Below are 22500 nucleotides of genomic sequence, written 5' to 3'. Positions count from 1 at the left end.
GTTTAATTCTCCTCCTCTGGTATGGCTTTGACAAATGTCCCAAATTGTACCCAGTTGTTACCCCTTTAGTTTTGCACCTGAATTTACCTTGGGTACAATAAGGTGTTTTGTTTCATCCAGATAATCACACGTCTGTTGCCTAATTTGGACTGCTTCATTGTAGTCATCTGATGGTGCTGACTAAGGCCTTGTTTCAGAGCGTCAGAGCTTTCAAAACCAGCCTTTAATCGCCACCCATACCCTCTGTCAGATGCCAGAAAGCTAGCTCAGACGATGCTAACATCAAAAAGCCACTCTTTGAGGATACATGCTGGAGAGAGAGAAAGAGAGGGAGAGAGGGAAGGCATTGGAGTCCTTATTGGATTAAAGCTTTCAAAGGATGTCAGTGTTTCCCTTCCATAGCACAATCCAGCAAAAACAAAGATGACACTTATTCAAGGCAACCCCTTCCTTTCCCCTCTCCTCCACCGTGAGGGATGTAATATCGCATCTGACAACACGTCCCTAGTGATGCCCAGAGTGCAGTGCAACGCACACGATCCCTAACCTAACCCACACACCCCGCTGCATACAATAGAGTGGAGCATTACAAGATTACAGGTAGACTCACAAAAGAGATCAGGTAGGCATGAGAATGTTAACCAGATGCTTGGGATTTCACATGTTATTGACACGTGTTGTTTGTGGTAATGTCAGCACACACTATACATGAATGCTAACATGAAAAAGTAGGTGTATACTTACAGTATGTACTAGCTCATATAAGCACTTGAATGATAAAATTGGGCCTGACTGCTGCAGGGATGCACAGTGCATCTGTGTCTGACTGTACCGAGCTCAGGAGGTGCATTATTTGTTATTGTCGTGACACACTGCATGATTCAAGGGGCCATTTGTATTACCAGGCTCACAGCTATTGTTCTGTGAATTTGTTAAGGGTCACACCAGGCTGTAAGGCTGACTCAAGAACAAAACTTTGCTGAGAGTGGGAGCAGGCAAGGACGTTAGGACGGACGTCTCACCTAATGAGTCGCTCCTACAGTCGCTCGCTGATACATATGCAACGGCAATCTGTTCTTTCTCATGTAGGCGACCTGTGTGTTCTTCAAATTATGAAGCACAACATTACATTACGGACATTACAAATATGGCCTTGCAGACGTCACAAATACTGCACTCTGATCCTGAAAAGTAAGCATGCGTTGCAGAGGGCTAGCTAACAGGCTCCTTATAAGTGCTAGCACTTACCAGTCGTCTTGAACTGACACTCAACTGTTTAAAAACAGCACTCACTGATGCACTTGTTATTACTGTACTGTACTCTACCGTTTTTAAATTGTCCTAAAATTGTTGAGATTATTGCTTTAAAACTTAACTGTTACCATGTTGTTAGTCGCTTTGGTTAAAAATGTGTCAGCCAAATGTAATGTAATGTAAAGTGCTGGATATCTGTTTTCATATATAGCAGTGTCCCAGCCTCGGTGGAAAATCTCCTTATTTTGCTGACTTGCCTGTCTCATGCTGAGCACAGTGTGCTGGCTGGATCCCCATGGTAAATGCAGGTCGTTTCACATTCTGAGGGAGTGAAATGTTGAAGTCTGCACAGTGCATTGCAGCAGAGAGGGCCGTCCTTTTGGGAATATGAAGATCATCTGTGCCCTGTATCACCCCGGGAATGATCCCCCCTTAAGCCCGTCAGTCTTACAGCCGGTCATCAGCAGACGCCCTATCTGCCCCCTACCATCTCCCTGTCTACCCCCCCCCACACACACACACACACACACACTCACCCCTACCGCTGACCTTGGCGTAATCTCGGTTCAAAAGGATCTCCTTCAGCAGTTTCAAAGGGACTCCGAGTCAGGGTGTGGACAACCCTACTCAGCATTTTAATGAAGTCCCAGGTCGGCTGTGTAGTGCTGCAATGCACTGTGCTGCCAGAGTCGGCTTGGGCTGCTATTCATAGGCATTGGTGCTCATAAGATGAGTTTCCCAGTCAAGCTGCATTATTTAGAGGTAGCCACAAGCTCGCTTGAAGAATTAAGTGGCTCGGTATGATAAATGTTTTAGTTTTTAACTTCACCGCAAATCATCATGCTGACAAAATATGTCTGGCCTATAAAAATATTTAGATGTATTTGAGACTTGTGTTTTGACAAAAAAAATCATGAGGTAACGGAGAGATAATATAAACATACAGTGTATATAACATGAAGCGAAGTCAAATGCACAAAACTACTCCAAGACCATAGCCCAGTTGTTAAATTGCACATCTTCAGATTAATCTCATAGCATCAGAAATGAATTTCAGCTGGAAATATCGGTGTGTGGAAAGCCCCTGCTGACGTCCAATCACAGCGAGCGCATCTCCATCCTGCTTAATGCAGTAGCATGCGTGCAGCAGGGTGGCCACGTTCGGCACGCTGGCCAAAGCTCCATCTCTGGGATGTTTGCTTTGGTTTGCAATCAGTATGAGCCGTATATGGTGTATGAATGAGAAAATCAGTGCGGCCGGTGCTCTGGTGGCATGGCGCTCTATCACTGGCTGTAAGCTCCGCACTGCTGGCTGACACATAAAGGCTTTCTTGCTCTTAGTGCTGCATTTATTACCAGGCTGTTTCATGCAGGATCCCTCCAATGTATTGTCAGATAAGGACAATGGTGGGCTAAGCTCAGCCTCGTTCAACTGGCTCCCTGACAGGGCAATGAATTTAGGGTAGACGATTCATTTCATTGCCCAGCTGCAGGTTGAAAGCAGGGTCATTCCACTACTGAATGTATGTATTAAAAATATAAGCGAGCCAAGGAGCTTGGTGAAAAGTGCATGGACTGATTCTATTGTCCTGTCCAATTCAGTTTCAGCTTTGAATGACAGACTTAGTAAATAAAGTCTTTATATTATCTAACAATGCTGGAGTTTGCTAATATGAAATATGTGTATTTCTATATGTATGTATTTCTGTGACAAAATATTGGACTATATACATTATTATTTCTATGCTCTGTTGATTATGTGCTTGATATACAGTATTATGCTGTATGTGGCTCTATAATATTTATTTGTTTATGTGTATGTTAATGGTATTTGGCATGTATACAGTATGTATATGTACTTTTTAGTAATTTGCATAGCTATCTATGGTGATCGAATGTATTTGATGATATATATTTGTATACACAGTATTAATTGTATTCAACACAGAAATGTCATCTGTCACTATTAAGTCTGTCAAGACACTGAGTCTCAGCTGCAGTGTTTGTCATTAATAGGTTTTGACTGCTTATTTATTTCAAAGACCATGCATGCGTGTGGCGCAATAGGCTGTGCACTGTGCTGCTGCATTTAAGCTATGCTAATCATCATATGCTAATCATCCTTTAACCAAATTCCTGTTTTTGCCCTTTTTCCTGGCGTGGTGTAAAGGACAAATTAAAAGGGGTCAGTTGCTGAGGAATATGACTGGTCTTTCCCTTACAGTAGCTTTGCTGAAAAATCCCAGCATATGTCTCTTATGCAGTATATATACTGATATATTCTTCCCATTAAAAACCACTTATGAAGACAATTATTTTATCAAATATTCATGTAGAGCTGCATAGCAGAGAGAGGCACATGATCGAGTGAGTGAGGAGAACATGGCGGTGGGGGTGCAATAGAGGAGGGAGGGGAGGGGGGGGGGCTTGCTGTAGAGGAAACGTCACGCTAGGGGAGACACCCGAGCCAGTTGCTATGCCAACACAGCCCGGCTGCAGCATTTTAACTCAGACGTCCGCAGCAGGACGTCAGACGTCAGACAGTCCTCTGGAGTAGAAGTCCAGCCTTTCATCTGCTAGTGTTTGTGAAGAAAACACATGACATTGTTGGTGGCACTGGTTGGCATTGTGTCTTATTATGTGTGTTATTTGTTTGTCGTGGATAAGGAGGGGGTCCTCAGCATCGGTCTAAATTGCACTGCAATTTCTGTATGGAACCGGGAATGAATGAATGCTTTATTATTACAGTCGGCTACTTGTTTTAGACCTTCAGATGAGCCAGTTGAGCACAAGACAGTACTATTACCTTGTTTTGCAGCCCTAGCGTCAGACCTCACACTTTATGTACATATTTGTGGGCAAACAGGGTGTTTAATGTTGAGATTTGAGACGCCTTGTTTTGATAATGATGATGATGATGATGATGATGGTGTTGTACTAGTGGCCGGTTCTTGATGTTGAGGCTTCTGGATGCAATCACACCCTGTTCTTGGATCAGGACAGGAGCCTGAAACTGCTGGCTCTGATTAGTTTCCTGAAGGAGAGAGCTGGGCTTTAACACCCTTGACTTTAATAAAACCATAAAAGCAAAGTACCCCCTATAAGAGGAAGCCCCTATAACTTATACATGCCTTTATCTCTAAAAGTGTGAAAACCTCATAAATTGTGTACTACTGTACATCTTCCCAGAAAATAAATCCCAGACCTATAAATCTTGGTTCCGTCTGCGCTGAATTTGCCTTACAGTGACATGAGAGTCTACTAGTGTTGTGATGACCTTGTGGCTGTAAAGATTATCTGTAAAGTGACATCACCTCCACCATAGTCTAATACAGATTAAATGCAATTTGACATAGCAGCTGTGGCGATAAGAAAAGGTAGCACCTGATAACCCGATGAACCTTTGATCTCGCTGAGAACCAGAGTGAGAGAGAAGGAGCACTGTCCTACAGTACATGGACATAGTCACACGCAGAAAATTTCTCCCATCATAAATATGGAAAATATAATATTCTGTTGTTTCTGTTCAATTTAGATATCTATAAATGTATTTGTTTTTGTTGTGGTAGCCTAGCATATGATGAGAATCAGTTAAAACGTTTTCCCTACAATGCCAAAGTGGGTCTATTTTGATCAAGGCCCTTATTCTAAAATATATTATATATTCCCACTGCTCTGTATGATATACTGTATCCCCACTTCTCCAGTTCCATCTATGCCAATGCTTCCTATCCAAATCCTTCAGCTATTAGTTCTACTCCAAGGCAAGCGAGCCAGTTTCCATTCCAATCCCATTATTCTATTTTACATTAAATCTGATCTGATATAGAATTGGATTATGCAAAATGCACTATCCAAACCGAATGTGATACCAGTGAGTAAAGATTTGAGGCGTTTGATATATTGTGAAAATACCATAGAAAAATATCATAGAATGTAAACACAGCAGATTGCCAAGATAGTCATCTTTGTTTGTGATATATCACTGCGTCTTGTATATTACTGCCTAAATAACCAGCTGTATGTTGGATCAGCCCAGATCAATACCGTAATCTGCTCTATTCCACCTGCACAAAAAGTTTGTATATTCAGAGAAAGATCTAGCTGAGACTTTCCTTAGTTTTCCCAGTGTCTTTGTGGCAAAGTCATAGAGCCATGATTTGCTATGGGTTGGGCCACTTGCATCCCAAGTGTTTTGCTATCTCTCTAATAGAACTCATTATTTTCAGTGCATTAAAAGTGGCTCCATAATTTTCAAGGAATCACACTGATAGGGGAGAGAGACGATGACGATCGAGTCTGGCTGGTGTCATCTCCTTGCCCACTGTTTACCCAAATCAAATCAAAGTCAGCTTTATTGTCAATTTCTTCACATGTTCCAGACATACAATCCATCCAAATGCATGTGTAATGAGGATTTTCACCAACCTTGGTCTGTTTAATGCGGTGATTGTTTGCCACCCGATGGCATTTCAGGCATGCTGATGAAATTCTATTTCCTTTCAGTATATCTATGAAGTTCATGTAAATGCGTGTGTGTGTGTGTGTGTGTGTGTGTTTTGCGTTGATGTTACGGAATCAATGTTCTGTGTGATGTTTGTGTGTATAGGGAATTCATGGTCCACTTGGAATAATCAGATACTGTGTGAGGCAGCTCAATTTGTGGGAAATGGAGTGATTGTTTTTTTGGAAGAGACACTGACATCTGTGCTAGTTTCACTGTCCAGTTTCACTCAGAGGCATGGTAGTATAAAAACAGTAATTTTAGCTGATAATTATAGTCGCACAAAACAGACACCTTGTTTCATTTTAGAATGGTGACCATGCTCAGTCAGGTTTGCACATTGTGAAATGGCCAAGAATCTCACATTTAGAAGACTGTCACAAATAGAATGCCTGCCATTTTAGAAAAAACAGATTATGTTCATGGTCTGATCTTCATTGCCAACAAACATAGCAACAACCTGACACTGTTTTTGAAGGAACTACATTGTCCTCTGGAACCTTGTTTGACCTAATCACCTTTATTTTTCTGATCCCGATGCAATGATAACATCACGATTCTGCAATAGTCAATAGATTGCAAATGATTACTATAGATCACAATATCTGTCTAAATGAAGTCAAAGAAAAGGCGAAAAGTTGGAATTATGCATTTTTTCACTTCATTTCACAACTGAATTGAAACAGTGTACAAAGTAGAGTTTTAGCTTGGTACCGCTTAAAAAAGTATAAAAAGAAATTGACAGTGTAGAGGATTACCCTCATTAATTTGATATGCGCCACCACAAGTACACATTAAGTAGTGACTGATAAGTCAAAATGTCAGATGAGTCCGTTTAGAATATTAATTGAATATGAATGAATTTAATATTTTTGTAAAAATATCGATATTTAGTGCCAGCGCATTGGTAATGTAGACTTTATATCAAGAGCATAACATCGAGAGAGAAACCAGTTTTGATTTAAGCATGGTTGCCACTGCAGTTGAGAACTAAGAAAGAGAAAGAGATTTTTTAGTCATTTCTGTTGTCCCCCTTAACACACAATATCAGACACCACAAAAGTAAATTCACATGACAGAACTGTTTGACTTGGTTGTAGGCTAATGTGTGAACACTTATGCTCATAACCCATTACCTAGTGCTAATTGGTCCCTAAATCTCTTGTTACCTTAATTTTTTTAGTGCCAGTGAAAAACTAAATGCCAGTTACATCTGGAGTTTTGTAAAATAAACACCAAGATAACCTTTTTGAGGTATGTTTTTATTCACAGCTAAGTTTGATAACATATGCAAAATGACCTTGTTGGTATGTATATGGTCATGGGCAGATAAGCACATTTGCTGTTCATGGCCATCCAGGCTGTGCTCTGTGTAAGTCTGTGATCTCGGATGGAGCACCCCATAAAAATGTAAGAAAAGTATTCACAGACATTGCCAAGTCTTTGGCAGCCGTATTGCCAAAAGGCCCCATTTCAGAATACCAGCAGGCTGCAATCAGTGCCAACTTGGCTGTTTGTGGTGCTAGTAAATTTTTGCATGCCTTTCAGGTAGTTCGCTCACTAGTTTAAGACCGAAATTCTGCAATGCTGCTTAAAGTGAAAAAATAATTTTGCTTTGCTTAAAGTTGTTCTCTTAATGATGTGCGATTCTGTACTGTATGTTCCTGATTAGCTGAAGGTTAGTTCTTGGAGCTTGGCTTTCTCCTCTGGCTTCAAATGGGCTTCCGCTCAGTGCTTACAGCCAGTCTGTTTGTTTATTCAGTGTCTCTCTGCTCATCTAGGTCATGGCAGAGGCTTGTTTACGTTAGGTCTGCCTCACTTTCTGGAACATCAGTTTATACTCGTTACATGAATTAGTACACATTCTATGTGTATATTGTATGGCAATGTTTTGATATGTGTAATGAGTTTGTTTAATGTGAGGTTGTGTAATGAGGTTGATAAAGGTAGATCACTTTTGTTATAGGTATTTTGGCTGAGTAGAATGTGCCTGATTTGTGCTGTGAGTGTTGTGCTACCAACATTCCTCCTGATTTCCCCCCCGGTATTCTTCTATCGCAGACGAAAATAAAATTGCAGCATATGGTACATTGAGAGGACTAAATATATACCATACAGCTTGAAAATAATCTACTGTGTGCTTGGTGTCTTTGAAGACCCATTTAGTTGCCAATCAGTCCTGTAGCTCGCATCCTGCATAGGGTCCTCTGCTGCTGGTGACACTGGCTGAGCTGCAGTGAGGCCAATAAGGAGCCTCGGAGAGCTGCCTGTCAAACCTATATATCTATATGTGTGTGTGTTCCATTAGGAAAAAAAAGCATTAGTGTGAGCAAGTGCCTGTGGGGCTTGTGCCAGCCAAAATGCTTTTTTTCCTTCCCCCCTCGTCCTCTCACTCAAGAGGTGTGTGTTTTTTTCAGTTCCCTTCCGTATTTTGAGTTGAATTTGGCATCCGTGTCTGCCTCAGGATGTCTGTCACAAACCTCAGCCAAACGTTGTGACAATGCTTTCGTTTCTTCCCGTGCCTTTCTTGTGACCCTGTTTTTTCCTTTCCTTTTTTCTGTTCTTTCCCTCAAGGTCTGGCGCACCTGAAGTTACAGAGCCGAGGTATGGGGCCTGGTTTGTTTGTTTTTTTCTTTTCCTTTGTTTTGTTCTTTTGTTTGTTTGTTTGTTTGTTTGTTTTTTTCATTTCTTTTTGCCTAAACCTCCTTTGCATAACCCAATTATTCCAACCCTTTCTTACACAATGAGATGTCGTTCATCTGCTCCCTCTTCTCCACCTGTCTTCCGTCTGTCTTCTCGTCCTCTTTCTGTTTGGTTCCCTTCATTCCCTGCTTCTTGTGTGCTCCCCCATGTCTGCGTCACCCCTGTCCTGTGCACTGGCCAGCACCCGGATCCGCAGCCTTGATCTCTGCAGCCTCTGCCGAAGGTAAAGCTCTTATGATCCTATTGTCTCCATTGGTTTTGGTCAGCCTGCCTTGCAGCGCAGGGCAGATAACAATGTAGGCTTCACTATTACCATACAGGTACTGTAAATGACTGGTTTTCGTGGTTCTGTTTGTAGTAAACACACGTCAAAATTGGATTATTATTTTTTTTTTTTGCTTAGGGGTCTTTGCAGGGTCTTACAGATTTGTGTTAGGGTCCATGTTACAGATTCTTACTGTTCTAATGCAACGTAGCATCAATAATTGCTATCGCTAAACATTTAAAATACAGCATGACAGTGCTGTAACATTTGGTGCCGTTCATCAGAACAATTCAAAAGCCATTCGGTCTGTTTTGCCTCCACTTGCCTAATGACCTCCAAATGAGAATCGAAAGTCTTGTGATGAAGGAGAGGAGATAATTCAGCTTGATATCAGTGATCATGAGGTGTCAGAAGAGTCTCTGCGATTCATAATTCATACTTCATAATATTTGGCTTTTCTATCAGTAGGAGAAAATTATATGAGATATCTAATGTGTTGGCCTAGACAGAAGATAGGCAAAAAATGATTTTAAAAGATGCCACACATAAATGGTTTACTTATTAATCTATTTATTAGGCTGAGATGATCTTGCCAGATGTTATATGAATACATCCAGCCATTGAGATAAATATATTAAATATTCATGTTCTACCCAGAGCAACACAGTAGGCCTAATGCATTTGTCTATGTGTAGTGTTAACCTATAGCCCATATTGTTACATTGCAGTAGCCAAGTCAAGTCAAGTTTATTTACATGTGCTTTTCATATACAGAGGTCATTCAATGTGCTTTACATAAACAAAAGCAATAGAAACAGTTTAAATAGTTCATTTATTTTTAACCAGTTATTGTCAACCAGTGGTTTGTGGGAATGACTATTTCTATTCAGTGGTGGTCCTCAGGTTGTGTCCTTAGTCAGAATGGTGGTCCCTGGATCACATTCAGTTGAAAGACTGGGATTTATAAGAATGTTAAGAAGCTGAATTTACCATGGACATAATTGTAAAACCTTTCTACCAGTCCCTTTAAGCATCCATCTTTTCATGTTGGTCATTCATAATCATTGTTCATCACATACTCACGTGTTTGACTTATCTTTCATCATTAATCAATGTAGGACAGCATTTGACACTATATACTTCCATAGAAAACATGTTCTCACGTGTCAAAATAGATGAAATGGTAGACACTGTTTTTCAGTTATGATTATGGGATCATATGTTTTTCTTGTAGAACATTTTCATCTCAGATGCTAATAATACAGCATTGTGTCATTCACCCATCCATCACAGCCGCCCACTACACACCCGGCTATATATGCAACAAACTATGAATTTGCACAATCACCATTTCATTACCATACATGATTGAACGTATGCAAATAGTTTCTGATGGCATGCAGTAATCACAACAGACAGTTAGCCAAGGAATTATATTGACACACTATATGAATCCAATCCAAGCATGTTATAGCAAGACTAATGACTATACTATGTGGACTGTAACACTAATGTAATATTTATATGTATTTTTTTAATGACCAAAGCTTAAAATGACTTCCACTGCTTTACAATTAATACACTATGATAAAACCATCACATAATTAACATTCAATTTCATTATTATATGAACAGTTATTATATGTTAATATTATGCTCATTTTATTGCCTCCACCTTAGACCTTGAAATTATAATTTTTTCAATGGCCATGTGCTGTACAGTTACAGGTGGTGATTCAACCTAGTGAATGATTCACAGATTCACAGATTATGACTCAGTTTTTTTCCATGTCATAGTCACTTACTAAAGACAAATTACAACAAGTCGTTAACAGATTTTAAAGTTTGTGTGTTTGGATTTGTGTTTGTGTTTGTGTGTTAAGTCTGGTAAATAGCACTGAATGTACAGCAGTGCTATGAATGTATAACAATAATTATCAATTGTAGGCCACACATAATATGAACAGCTGAACAGCATCTAATCTTCCTCAGATTGTGTGTGTGTGTGTGTGTGTGTGTGTGTGTGTGTGTGTGTGTGTGTGTGTGTGTGTGTGTGTGTGTGTGTGTGTGTGTGTGTGTTTTCTAGAAATACCAAGTGCATCCTCTTACTCCAATGTTCCAATGTGAAGCAGTGGACGTTTATTTTCTCGGCTTAATAGTTTTTTGCCATTTATTTTTATGTTTTTTCTATTCTCATGTAGGCTATGCATCCTTTTCAATTACCTATTTGTTCAACTTAAATGCAACTCCCTGAATGTACCCATTACATTTTGAAGAGTATGGAGAACTGGGTTTTCTCATAAATATCATATAGACTGGTAATATCACCCTGGCCAAGAGGGACTGGAACTACAGTCCCACGCTGTTGGAGAGCATAACAGTTTTTTGATCAATCCTATTGCTTGTACCTGTGCCCTTAATATAAGTGATTTCTCTAATTAGCTGATGTAACTCTCTGAAGACATGTTTTTGTGGGGGGAGGGGGGGGGTGTGTTGCTGAACTGTTACAAAACAATTATTTTTTTTAATTTATATCTTATATACGGCAGGTGCCGTTATAATTTACTATAATGGTAAAAGTCTATTTGAACTCTAATTGTCTAATTAACTCTCAACTGTTCTCACAAAATAGGTACTTATCCACATATCCCATGCTTTAAAAGACAGCTTTGTTCGCTGATCAGTCCAGAAACCTTGCCGTTGTCGTTGTACTTTTTCACTCGAATATTGGAATCCCCCTTTTCAGAAGATCTCTGTTGAAGAGTTGTGCTAATTAAAATCAGCTGGTTTAGTGAATTGTTGGAACAAACTGGGTAGGACTTTACTTTCTGAAGCGGTGCTTGGCTAAAGTTCAGACGCCTAATTGCCTCTTGTTGGTGTTTTGTTGTATACAATGCTGTCTCTTGGGCATTGTGTCCGTAGTTATGGATACCCTCCCGATTATATGCCTGTGTCTCTATAGCTAGGGAAGCTGTTCCACTGCACTGTTTGAAAATCAATTGTAAAAGCAATAGCACTTATATTGTATGATCTCCACAGGACAAAGACAAAGTGCAGCACATTTGGTATAATTCTTTGGAAAATAAAGCATATCTGTCCGTTATTCCATTATTTTGTATTTAAAGCATGTTTAAAATGATGAACGATTTCTCCTCACGAGAGCACTCACAGTGGTGCATTCTGATCCTATATTTCTACTAACCTGTCTTCTTCATTTCTGTTCCAGTCCTTGACACTGCCCCAAGGCAGCACATGATATACCATTACATGCTGTATTTATGGCTGCAAACAATACAATAGCCTTCCTCCGCAGAATGAAATCCTGAGAATACTATGCATCTGGTCAACTTTAGAACTTCATATAACTCTAATCTGAAATAGACTGGTTTACATTCTGTGAAATATTAAGAAGGAAGTTTTACACATATATTTTTGTTCTGGTCACATTTAGACCACAGTTGGCACTTTTTCTTAACAGAATGGGAAATAAACTTTCTGAAGAAAATATGTGGTTCACTGTCTGAACATCTAAGAATGGGTAGAATGGAACTGTGGTAAAATACATATGAGGTTGTGTTATATTGCGTTATCGGTACATGTGGAATCATTGCATACTATAACATTCTCAGTACTGATAAAAGATGATAAGTAAAGAGTCTCTTGTATAAGTTCATCACTCTAAGGTGTACTTCATCTCAAATCAAGGCAAATCAGAAAAAAAGATTTCTTTTGTTTGTTTATTTTTGGGCTTTTCCCGCCTTTATGGATAAGTGCGTAAAGAATGGACAGGTGGGAGATGGGGAGGGGGTTTGGAAAATGACCTCAGGCTGGACTCAAGCCTGGGTCCATGTGTCTAGCAGACCGGCTTCCCCCATGTTGAAGAGTCAGTGTCAATATCTCATCTTTTTCTGGCCTTAATAATAGTCTTATGTTGCAGTCATACTTTGTATGTTGAAAGGAATAATAAGTTGTTTTTGTCCCTGAAAAATACCAAACAAAATACCTTTGGTTATTATGTAATTATGGCACAATGGGGGAAAAAAACAATTCTCAACATCATTATCTGCACTATAGAGTTCACAAAAGACTCATGGTCACAAGTTCAAAAGATCATATTAGGATTTCAAACAGCTTGGTGTTTTTAGTGTGCGTGTAGATTTGCAGCTTTAGTATTAGAGCATCCACATTATGAAGGACGTATGACTTTATTTGTTTGTTTCTGTGTAAGCTAATTCTATAGAAGCCTCATTTCGCTAACTGTAAATAACTGTATGCTCTTTTGCTCTCAACAGGTGATGGACATGCAGGTAAGACCACTTTTTCTTCTCTTGCTAATGTCATAGATGCCATCTCCACTTTTTTTAGCAGACTCACCTTTTTAATATCAAAATAAGTAGGTAATCTTACCTACTATGCTATTTGTGCAGATCTGAGAAGAGAATTTGTGGTGGGGGGTATAAGAAGAAGCACAAGGGGATTAGAACAAGAAGTGCAAGGCACACAACCCTACTCTACCTCTTGGGTCTGACACCAAAATCAATTCTTAATTGAGAATCTGGACACTAGTTCACTCTCAATTTTCAAGGGACGCAACCACTGCTGAAATTACAAACTCCAATACATTGTTTTTGTAAACAAAGGTTTTTAAGAGCAGTGTTTACTCAATTTAAAAGCTGTCCATACGTCCATGTCCACATCGTTTAATACTAACTCCATCAGGGCAGCCATTGGTTGTGTACAAAGCAATGACAGCTATCCTCCTCTGTCCCCATGCAAGGCCTGTCCCATTTTTAGCCATTATTCGACAGGATAGTGAGGAGATGACTGGAAATGTGTGGTTTTGGGAAATTACCTCAGGTCAGACTCGAACTTGGGTCCTTGTGGTTACTGACCCTGTTTGTGGTAGGGACATTATCACTGCGCTACCACTACAAAAATGCTAAGTGATTATACATATGAGTGCAAGACTCCAAAAATAGGCACAGTTAGGCATAATTTCTTGCCAGCACACTTGGATACTCTAAAACTGCTTAAACCAGGACACAATTTGCTTCATTTAAGACATTATATGATAAGTCATGCATTCAGTTGGCCCTTACATGTAGAATTGTATGACTATAAGTGTAAAATGGCGTTTGACATTAGAACAGCAACAAATCCAATACTGCCTGGGTGGATATGAGGAATTATTGGAACTCTGGGATTGTAATGTCATAAGCTAATTTTAGACTTCAGGCCAGGAAACATTGTTCTTCAGGCCAGTGTTTAAGGCCAGGAAACATTTGCTTTAGCTCCTCTGGGGCACTGGATTAAGCAGGTGTATTTACTTAAGAGGATGGAGGATTTACCATTGCCCCACCTCCTATAATGATCACCCAGTTGAAAGCACTGTACATCTTTGAAACTAGGTGACTTATGGTATGATATTGCCTCTAAGTCTACTGTATCTGCTTTTAAATGAAAATTTTAGGGGATTAAACTAAGACCCATGCTGCATGTTACAACTAATAATGTCACTTATCCTAGAAGAGCCTTCATTCTTGCATATTGTTCCAGGTAGCGGACACTGATATTTACATTGTTACTCTATTCATGTTGTTTCAGGTAGCGGACACTGATATTTACATTGTTACTCTATTCATTTTGGATGTAAGGTTTAATGTAGTGTTATTCAAAAGTGATTACCGGTATGTGTTTGCCAAGCAAGGGCTTTCCTCTTTTCCTCATTTCCAAATTTCAAAGTTTATTGCCTTTGTGTGTGTTCTGAGAACCTGATGACGACCTGCGAAGGTAAAAATGTTGTGTGTGTGTGTTACAAAATGAAAAAAATAAAACACTCATGAATATATTTAGTATTGGGCTTGTACTGCACCTAGAATGGGCACAATGTGTGAAATACCTACACTTCCTATAATGTATTGGAATGACATACTATATCTCTAGTACCTACAGAGATATAGAGACAGTTCCGATATACTGCATGTTAGGTTAATCGTTGAGTTCTCCTGAAACGTTTGGGTGGGATAGGTACAGCATTTGTCTCGTTAATTCACAGAGAGACACATTTGTCAATGGAGTACGGGTAGAGACATCAGTCGGAGGAAGGGCGTTATCGTCGTTCAGCTCATCGGGAATAATGGAAAGAGAACTTTGTTTTTTAATTAAGGTTGGGCTGGGGGCCATGATTAGACCACTAGTCATTAATCAACCCAAGTTCCATTCAAGTGCTGGGCCTGTTGTGCCTGAGAACGAGCTCAACAGTATGCTGGGGCCATGCTGTGTCTCGTTCACTGGATGCTATGCCTGTTCTCTCATGGTGGTGCACTATGCATACTGCAGGTTTGAGCATTCTTAATGCTTTTCACATGATTTTCTTTAAGAGAACATCTTAATGGTATTGTATGGCTCTGCTATGACATACTTTGTATACGCTGCCAAAATTAGCTGATTGATTTCCTATATCTGGTGGAAGATGGACCCATTTGGAGCCTCTCTTGTTTAGCATGTGCTCTAGCAGTTGAGGTGGAGACATTTACAATATGCCTGTTTTGCTTCCTCTTTCCAGAGACATTAGCAAGCTCGACAGTGACTCATGATATGGCCTTTATGCCCATATGCTCAGCTAAAGTTCTGAAGCTGTACTAGATGTGGAAAGTTACTCTATATCCATATTTCAGAGAACCGTCTGGTTATTCTGTAGCTGTTACATGATGATGCATTGTCTTCTCTTCGTAAGAAATGTGAACCTACATATGAACTAGATCACAAGGCTCTGCAAATCAGATTATTTGATCAACATTTATAGTGAGCATTTAACTACAGTTTTTTTAATTGTTATGATGCTCATATTTATTTGCAAAATGTTGCTTAATTAAATGTTTACTGTGGGATGGTCACAAAATCTCATGCAATCAGTTTATTTTCTGATGCAATCCCTGTGTTCAGATGAGAAAAGTACATTTTCTCAAGGGTGGCCTTAAGCATTGTCAAAGACTGTTAGTTATCCACACAACCTACACTTCTAGACATATCTTTTCTTTACCACTCATCCCACGGCAATCACTTGAGCATCTTTATCTTATCCACTGCTTTCTTCTTCCGCTAGGAGGAACATCCCCAAATGAGTTATTAAGCAGTCGTTATATAATAGTAATGTTCCATGTTAATGATACAGCAACACAACTATGCATTGGCACGTATGAACAGACCTACTGTAAGTCAGCATTAACTGCCTGAATGCAGGCTAACTCATTAGCTTTGATGAAATGTGAAACACTGAGGCAGTTGACATGCTGTATAGGGCTCTGAAATGGCTTTTTATTTGTTGTTTCTAAACCTGTTTCAATCACTGTTTCATTCTCTGTATATTGTGTTGCAGTTACAGTATAACCTACACAGAAAGTCTGCTCTTGCAGGCTGTATCATTATCTTGCCTTCGCACCTACAGATGATTATGTGGTTGAGTGACAGAACATCACTGAAGACTGGACTGATTACTGTTAATTGCAGGTTTAGTGAAGTGAGGTAGGCCTGAACAGAACTAATGCTGTTGTAGCTGACATTCCTCATTTGACCTGTAGTTCACCTAATTATATATTTCTCTTTGCACTCATGATGAAGTTGTTGGCATTGAGGTCTCTAAACAGTGTACTTTCAACATTATGAAAATCAAATAGCCACAGAAGCTCAATATGTTGTTGTTTGCTTCCTTGTGTTGTCACAAAGAACATGCAAACTTATATTGCTATGGATTTAGATGATGAATACACTCTGCTGGAATAGACCTTGAGTCCCACATTTGAGTTTGTGCGAGCAATTTTAAGAAGTAGACACTTGCTACTCTTAAACCTGGGATGTATGTTATAATATTGTTGTAAGGGTTGCTTGTTTAGCTGGAGGTTAAATGTTGGTTATGTCCTTTATTGTGGAGTAATTGCAGTATATGGATGGAGAAAGTGTCATTCTTTGCCTGATCAGACGGTCATGACCACAGTGGAGTAGTTACTTGGCTGTGCACATCTTAAGAGCAGTCTTGTTTGAATCTATGCTCATCCTAGTCAGACAGCCTGTCAAATGGTAAATATCAGTGACGTCGGCTGCGATCTTCCACAAGCAATTAAAATCCCATCAGTTCAGATGTATAGATGTACAGTGTAATGAATGGTATAAGATGCAGATATCAACAGCATACATGCATGTAATTGCTGTTAATTTTGAGGCTCTCTCATGCCAAATTCATAAGCATGTACAATATACTCAGGAAGATGCCAGTAAACTAATGACCCAGGCCTCAGACAGAGCTAATTCATAATCCTGAATTGTGAAATGGCTTTTCGATGAACTTTAAAGAGCAGAGCATGTCCTTGACATGGGCCTGGCATTAGAAAATGAAAGAGACGGGAGTGGAGTTGCAGGAGCGGCCTATAAAAAAGATGGTTATTAAAATTGTGTCTGCTCTTCCGCGCTTTAATTTATTGCACTCGTTCACCCTTTTCCACATTTCTCATCTCATCTCATTTCATCTCCTAGCCCCTTCTTTCCTTCTGTTTTCACTCTCACTCTTGTCTTATCTCTCTCATGTGTTTTTGTGTTTTCACCTCTTTCTTAAAGCAACACAAAAGAGTTTTTTGTACCTTAAAATAATGTTTCCAAAATCGTTTCAGTGGTTCATCAACTTGTAACAGGGTGAACGGCACTTCTGTATTCGCTTCGCAGCCCTCTATCGGTTATAACCGCACTATGTAAGTTTGTCAGATCGGGTAGCGGATCTGTAGTTCGATGAAATGAGACATAAGAAACTACAAATTTGACTTGCATTTGATGTCGCAATACATCGTACTTTCATAAATCATGCAACATATTCTACCTTGTCTGTGGACATTGTTATTTGCAAAGCCGCTGGATAAACAAACAGTGTGCGTGCGACAGAGGGAAAGTTCTTTGGTGTTGCTTTAAATTCTGTCTGCCTCTCTCTCTCTCACACACACACACATACAGAGAGAGAGAGAGAGAGATCTTTCTCATGTGTTTTCACCTCTTCCTTAAAGTTTCTTGCACACACACACACACACACACACACACACACACACATAAAGGTAATGTGTTTGTTATTGCTCTTGGTTTTCTTTGAGATTTCATCATTCAGAACATGGTCATCAAATCATCAGTAGATTCTTTGAAATGACAGCTGTCATAATGAGTGGTACTGTACCTTGGACCACACGTCACACACTGGAATGCATATCATGGAAAGTCTGGTGGGACGCAATTAAGATAGTAAGTCATTTATGTCAGTAAAGTCTATAAATCAAAGAGTATCAGCTTCTATAGCTGCATCTTTATGAAAACAAACAGTACAGAAAATTTTGGCCATGAGAATATCTTTCTCCCCTAGAAATATTTCTCAATGCTGTAATCTTATTTAAACATCAGCCTCCACACTTTTCAAAATGTTGAAGTCACCCAGATGGCTGTTTGTTTTCTGCTAAATATCTTATGAAGAAAGTCATTAATAAAACACAACGTCTGAACAAAAGTCTGAACATTAAATGCTAGGTATGTGCTGATTGTGAGAACCATAGGATTATTTGACAAATCATTCCCATGGGTTACCTTGAAGAAATGTAACATTTTATAATAATATTACAGTATATAAGAAAATATACCAGAAATATTCTGCTATATTTCATTATGGACAAAGTTATACATACATGTAAAATCATTCATTCTCATTCTCAATGGCAGCTGGGCTGTTAATTTATTTTCTACATATTTTACCTTTCCTCCATTTCACTAACCAGATGAGATGAAATGACCATCAATAGATCTAGATTTCTCTCATATTGCTTGAGATCTCTTAAATGAAATGCAAGCAAAGGCCTTGAACTATGAGTGAGTCTAAGTGGGGAAATGTTTGTTTGATCAACGCTAATCCTCTCCCCCGATCTATATTTGAGGATCTGCGATCTTTATGAGAGCCATCTATCTGGGCTGAACCGCTGGCTGAGTGTATAGATTTATTGCTCCACAATGGCAGCCGTCCTCAGTTATTCTCAGGCAGAAGCTTAAGGGCATCAGCCAGCTGTCCCCTTCGCTCGGATCAGACTCGCAATCCATTTGCCACACAGCATCCGGCGCTTAGCACAACGGGAGAATTCTGGAGATGTGTAAATGTCTATCAAGAAGGACAAACGCAAAAGGTTTATATGTCATTTTCTCATCTGCATCTGCACACATAAGAGATCCTGAACTGTAGGGCACTGAAGCTGTGATTGCACAAGCTGTTAATGGTGGCTCCCTTTGCGCAGGTAGTGTGTTTAATCCATTAATACAACCTCACAGTTCTCCCTTTCAGTTCCCAACCTCATTGTGATTATGGTCTGTAAAGATCTCTTACAGAACCTCTCCATGGTAACCATTCTGGAATTAGAAATAGGGTAAAAAATAACCCTAAAACCGAATGGGAGTGAGAAGCAGCAATGAACAGCAGGACAATTGCTTTAGCAATAAAGGATATTTCCAGTCTGCCATGTGTCTGCAGGAACCCTCCCCCGCCATCGTAGTAAGGTGCTCGATAGCTGCTACTTTTCTTCTCCACCTCCCAACCACTATCATCCAGAATGCAGACAGCTTTTCCCCCCCTGCTCGAAAAATGAGCCTCTCTACCTTAAAACGGCACCGTGGCTGTCATGTGATGCACTTTGTTGGCCGGATACATTTTCTGCAGGCAGCAAGGCCTGACAGAAGGGCTGCTAAGGGAAAAGAAAAAGCATCTTCAGGTATACTTTCACAATCCAGCACCACTTTTGGGACACACTCTGAAAAATAGCTCAATCTGTAAATCCTGTAAAAGAAATTTGTAAATACATACAGTAGAGAGCTGACTAACAGCCTCGCTGCTGATATATATATATATAGTATTGTGTGTGTGTGTATATATATATATATATATATATATATATATATATATATATATATATATATACAGTAAAGTATATATAATAATATTTATTATGACTGCCGCGCAGCGAAGCTTTAGTCAGATTTTTGTCCAAATTTCCATCAAGGATTCCCGGGACACTGAAAGACCGGGGTAGACGAAACTTGGTGGGCATGTAACCCCATATGGATAGCATGGAACCATCGTTTTTCGTTTTGATCTGTAGCCCCCGGCTGGACTGCACCCCCTAAAGGAGGGGGGGCAGACACAGTTTTCTGTGAATATCTCGAGAACCGTAAGGTTTAGGAGGACCATTTGTTTTTGTATGTTGATCTCAAGGGGCCATGTCAACCCATTCCATAACCACTCATTTCATGTATAGCCACCTAGTTAAACACAAAAAGTAAAAATGAGGTGTTGTAATCGCAGGTATCTGTGACCTACCATAGTCAAAACTGCACGAAATTGGAAGTGTAGGATCATTATGACACCCTCTGAATGCACGCCAAGTTTCGTGGAATTCCGTTCATGGGGGGCCACACAATAAATTAATTTATGTTACTATACACCAACTGGCCTGTAGGTGGCCGGAGACAGTTTTCTGTGAATATCTCGAGAACCGTGAGGGGCTAGGAGGTCCACCTTTTTTTGTATGTTGGTCTTAAGGGGGCATGTCAACCCATCCCATTACCACTTATTTCATGTATAGCCACCTAGTTAAAAAAATTAAAAAGCAAAAAATTTTCATCACAATATCTCTGGCTGACATGGTCAAAACTGCACGAAATTGAAAGTGTAGGATCATTATGACACCCTCCGAATGCATGCCAAGTTTTGTGGACTTTCGTTCATGGGGGGCCTTACAATAAAATAATTTATGTATACATTTAGTGACCGTACACCAACAAGGATTCCCGGGACACTGAAAGACCGGGGTATGTACCCCCACATGGATAGCATGGAACCATCATTTTTTGTTTTGATCTGTAGCCCCCCCGCTGTATTGGATCCCCCGAAAGGAGGGTAGGGCAGACACAGTTTTCTGTGAATATCTTGAGAACCGTAGGGCCTAGGATGACCAATTTTTTCTGTATGTTTGCCTCAAGGGGTCATGTTAACCCATTCCATGTGCACACATGTGCATAAACAGATACACACGCACACACATACATTCACAGTAATCATACGTATGACACATACTCACACAGTAGACATATGTACGCATGCATGCACATGCACAAACACACATACGCAGGCAAACACACAAGCACGCACACACACACACACCCACACACATAAACATAAACGTGTACACGCACACATGCACACAATTCAAGAATTTCTCAGAATTATGGGCAAGATGGGGGTGGGGTTGTATAAAATGAATTTTACATGTGAAATCTATGAACTAATCATGTTTTGGTACTTGTTGTCTAGCAGATACCAGTGAGAATTGAGTGTGGATAATGCATAAGACAGTTAGAATCATATAGGCCTTTCAGCTTGATTTATTTTTGTGGAAAAAATGTGCTGGACTGGGCGGCGGTCATATTTTGTACCGCTCTGCGGTACATCTAGTTTATATAGCACTTTTCAAGCATACAAACAACAAACAATGGACAACAAACAAACAAACAAATAACAAATAATAAAATAAATAATTAATAAGACATTTTAAAAAGAAAACTCATGTTAAAGCTGCAGTTGGCAAGTTTGACAGATTGAGGGGACTTAGCCAAAAAAAATTACTCCCCCCTCCCCCACTACCACCGAGCACCCTCTCATCAAGTTTCTGCTCGTCAGTGCGCACCAGACTGCACCAGACTGTGACAGTCAGATCTCACACAGCCCTGCTCTGATTGGACCAGAAGAACCGGGAGCTGTGGATTTTGCAAAACAAATAACAGGCTCTAGGTGGAGGTAGAAGTGCAGGTTTTTTCTAAAACCGGCTGATTTATATTGTTCTGTCGGAGCATAGTGTCGGTTTCAGTGAATGTGATCAAAAAAATCTTGCCAACTGCAGTTTTAACTCAGTCCAGTTGGTTCCATCTAGTTAAGCGGCTGAATAGTCCAAGGGCAATGATGAAGGCGCACAGCTGTGTCCAACCCGGAGGATTTAACGTTATCCTGACAGTCTGGAGAGCCCTGGAAGCAATGAATTCAATTCAATTTATTGTGCTTATATAGCGCCAAAACATTACACATGTATCATGGCGCTTTACAGAATGTAGGCAATCAGAGAAAAAGAAAAGAGGGAGAAAAGAAAAGGAAGAAAGAAAGAAGGAAGGCCCATGGGTAACAGGGGCGAGGAAAAACTCCCTAGAATTAGAGATACATATAGGAAGAAACCTCGAGCAGATCCACGACTCAGGGGCCTGACCCATCTGCCTAGGGTCAATACGGACAGTAAGGTCTGTAAACAATGACAAATGCATATGACAGTCAGGTGTGGAGAGAAGGACATGGTGTTTAAAGCACCTGAGGTGAAAGTTACAAAAGTTGGGATGATTACGGATCTGGTATGATAAAGCATTAATCATGATTTAGTGAGAGAAAGTGCAATAGTCCGCCGTCGGAATTGTCCAGGAAAGAAAGTTGTGAGGGGGCAGGTGGTGGGTCAGCAGACAGGCCAGAATCCGGGCAGAGTTGTCATAGGCAGGTGATGGGGCTGTACGGGCCGGGAATCCAGGTAAGGGGACAGTAATACAGCAGTCAAGGATGGGACTTCAGGTGGGATGGGTAAGTGGAGGGCCAGGCACACGGATGGTTGATGACTGGTGATGATACCTCACAAGTGAGGTACAGTAAGGGAGAAAAAAGAAATGTAGAATGGGT

At 40.1% G+C, this 22500-nt stretch overlaps 1 protein-coding gene across 11 annotated transcripts in view; it reads left to right on the top strand.

Moving 5' to 3' along the window:
• Positions 1-22500, top strand: part of nrxn2a (neurexin 2a) — a 187996-nt gene that overhangs the window by 33368 nt on the left and 132128 nt on the right. For 8 of the 11 annotated variants that reach the window (XM_048238051.1, XM_048238059.1, XM_048238054.1 and 5 more), the window contains exons 4-6: positions 8333-8362; positions 8643-8684; positions 13019-13033. In XM_048238051.1, the coding sequence (XP_048094008.1) occupies positions 8333-8362; positions 8643-8684; positions 13019-13033 (87 nt within the window). The remainder of the gene's footprint in view (positions 1-8332; positions 8363-8642; positions 8685-13018; positions 13034-22500) is intronic. The other 3 variants (XM_048238056.1, XM_048238053.1, XM_048238052.1) reach the window with 2 other exon arrangements.

Source organism: Alosa alosa, chromosome 2 (assembly GCF_017589495.1).
Source record: "Alosa alosa isolate M-15738 ecotype Scorff River chromosome 2, AALO_Geno_1.1, whole genome shotgun sequence".
In the NCBI taxonomy this organism is placed as follows: domain Eukaryota; kingdom Metazoa; phylum Chordata; class Actinopteri; order Clupeiformes; family Clupeidae; genus Alosa; species Alosa alosa.
Note: the sequence above shows the minus strand (reverse complement) of the source record. Positions and strands in the feature narration are given on the sequence as shown.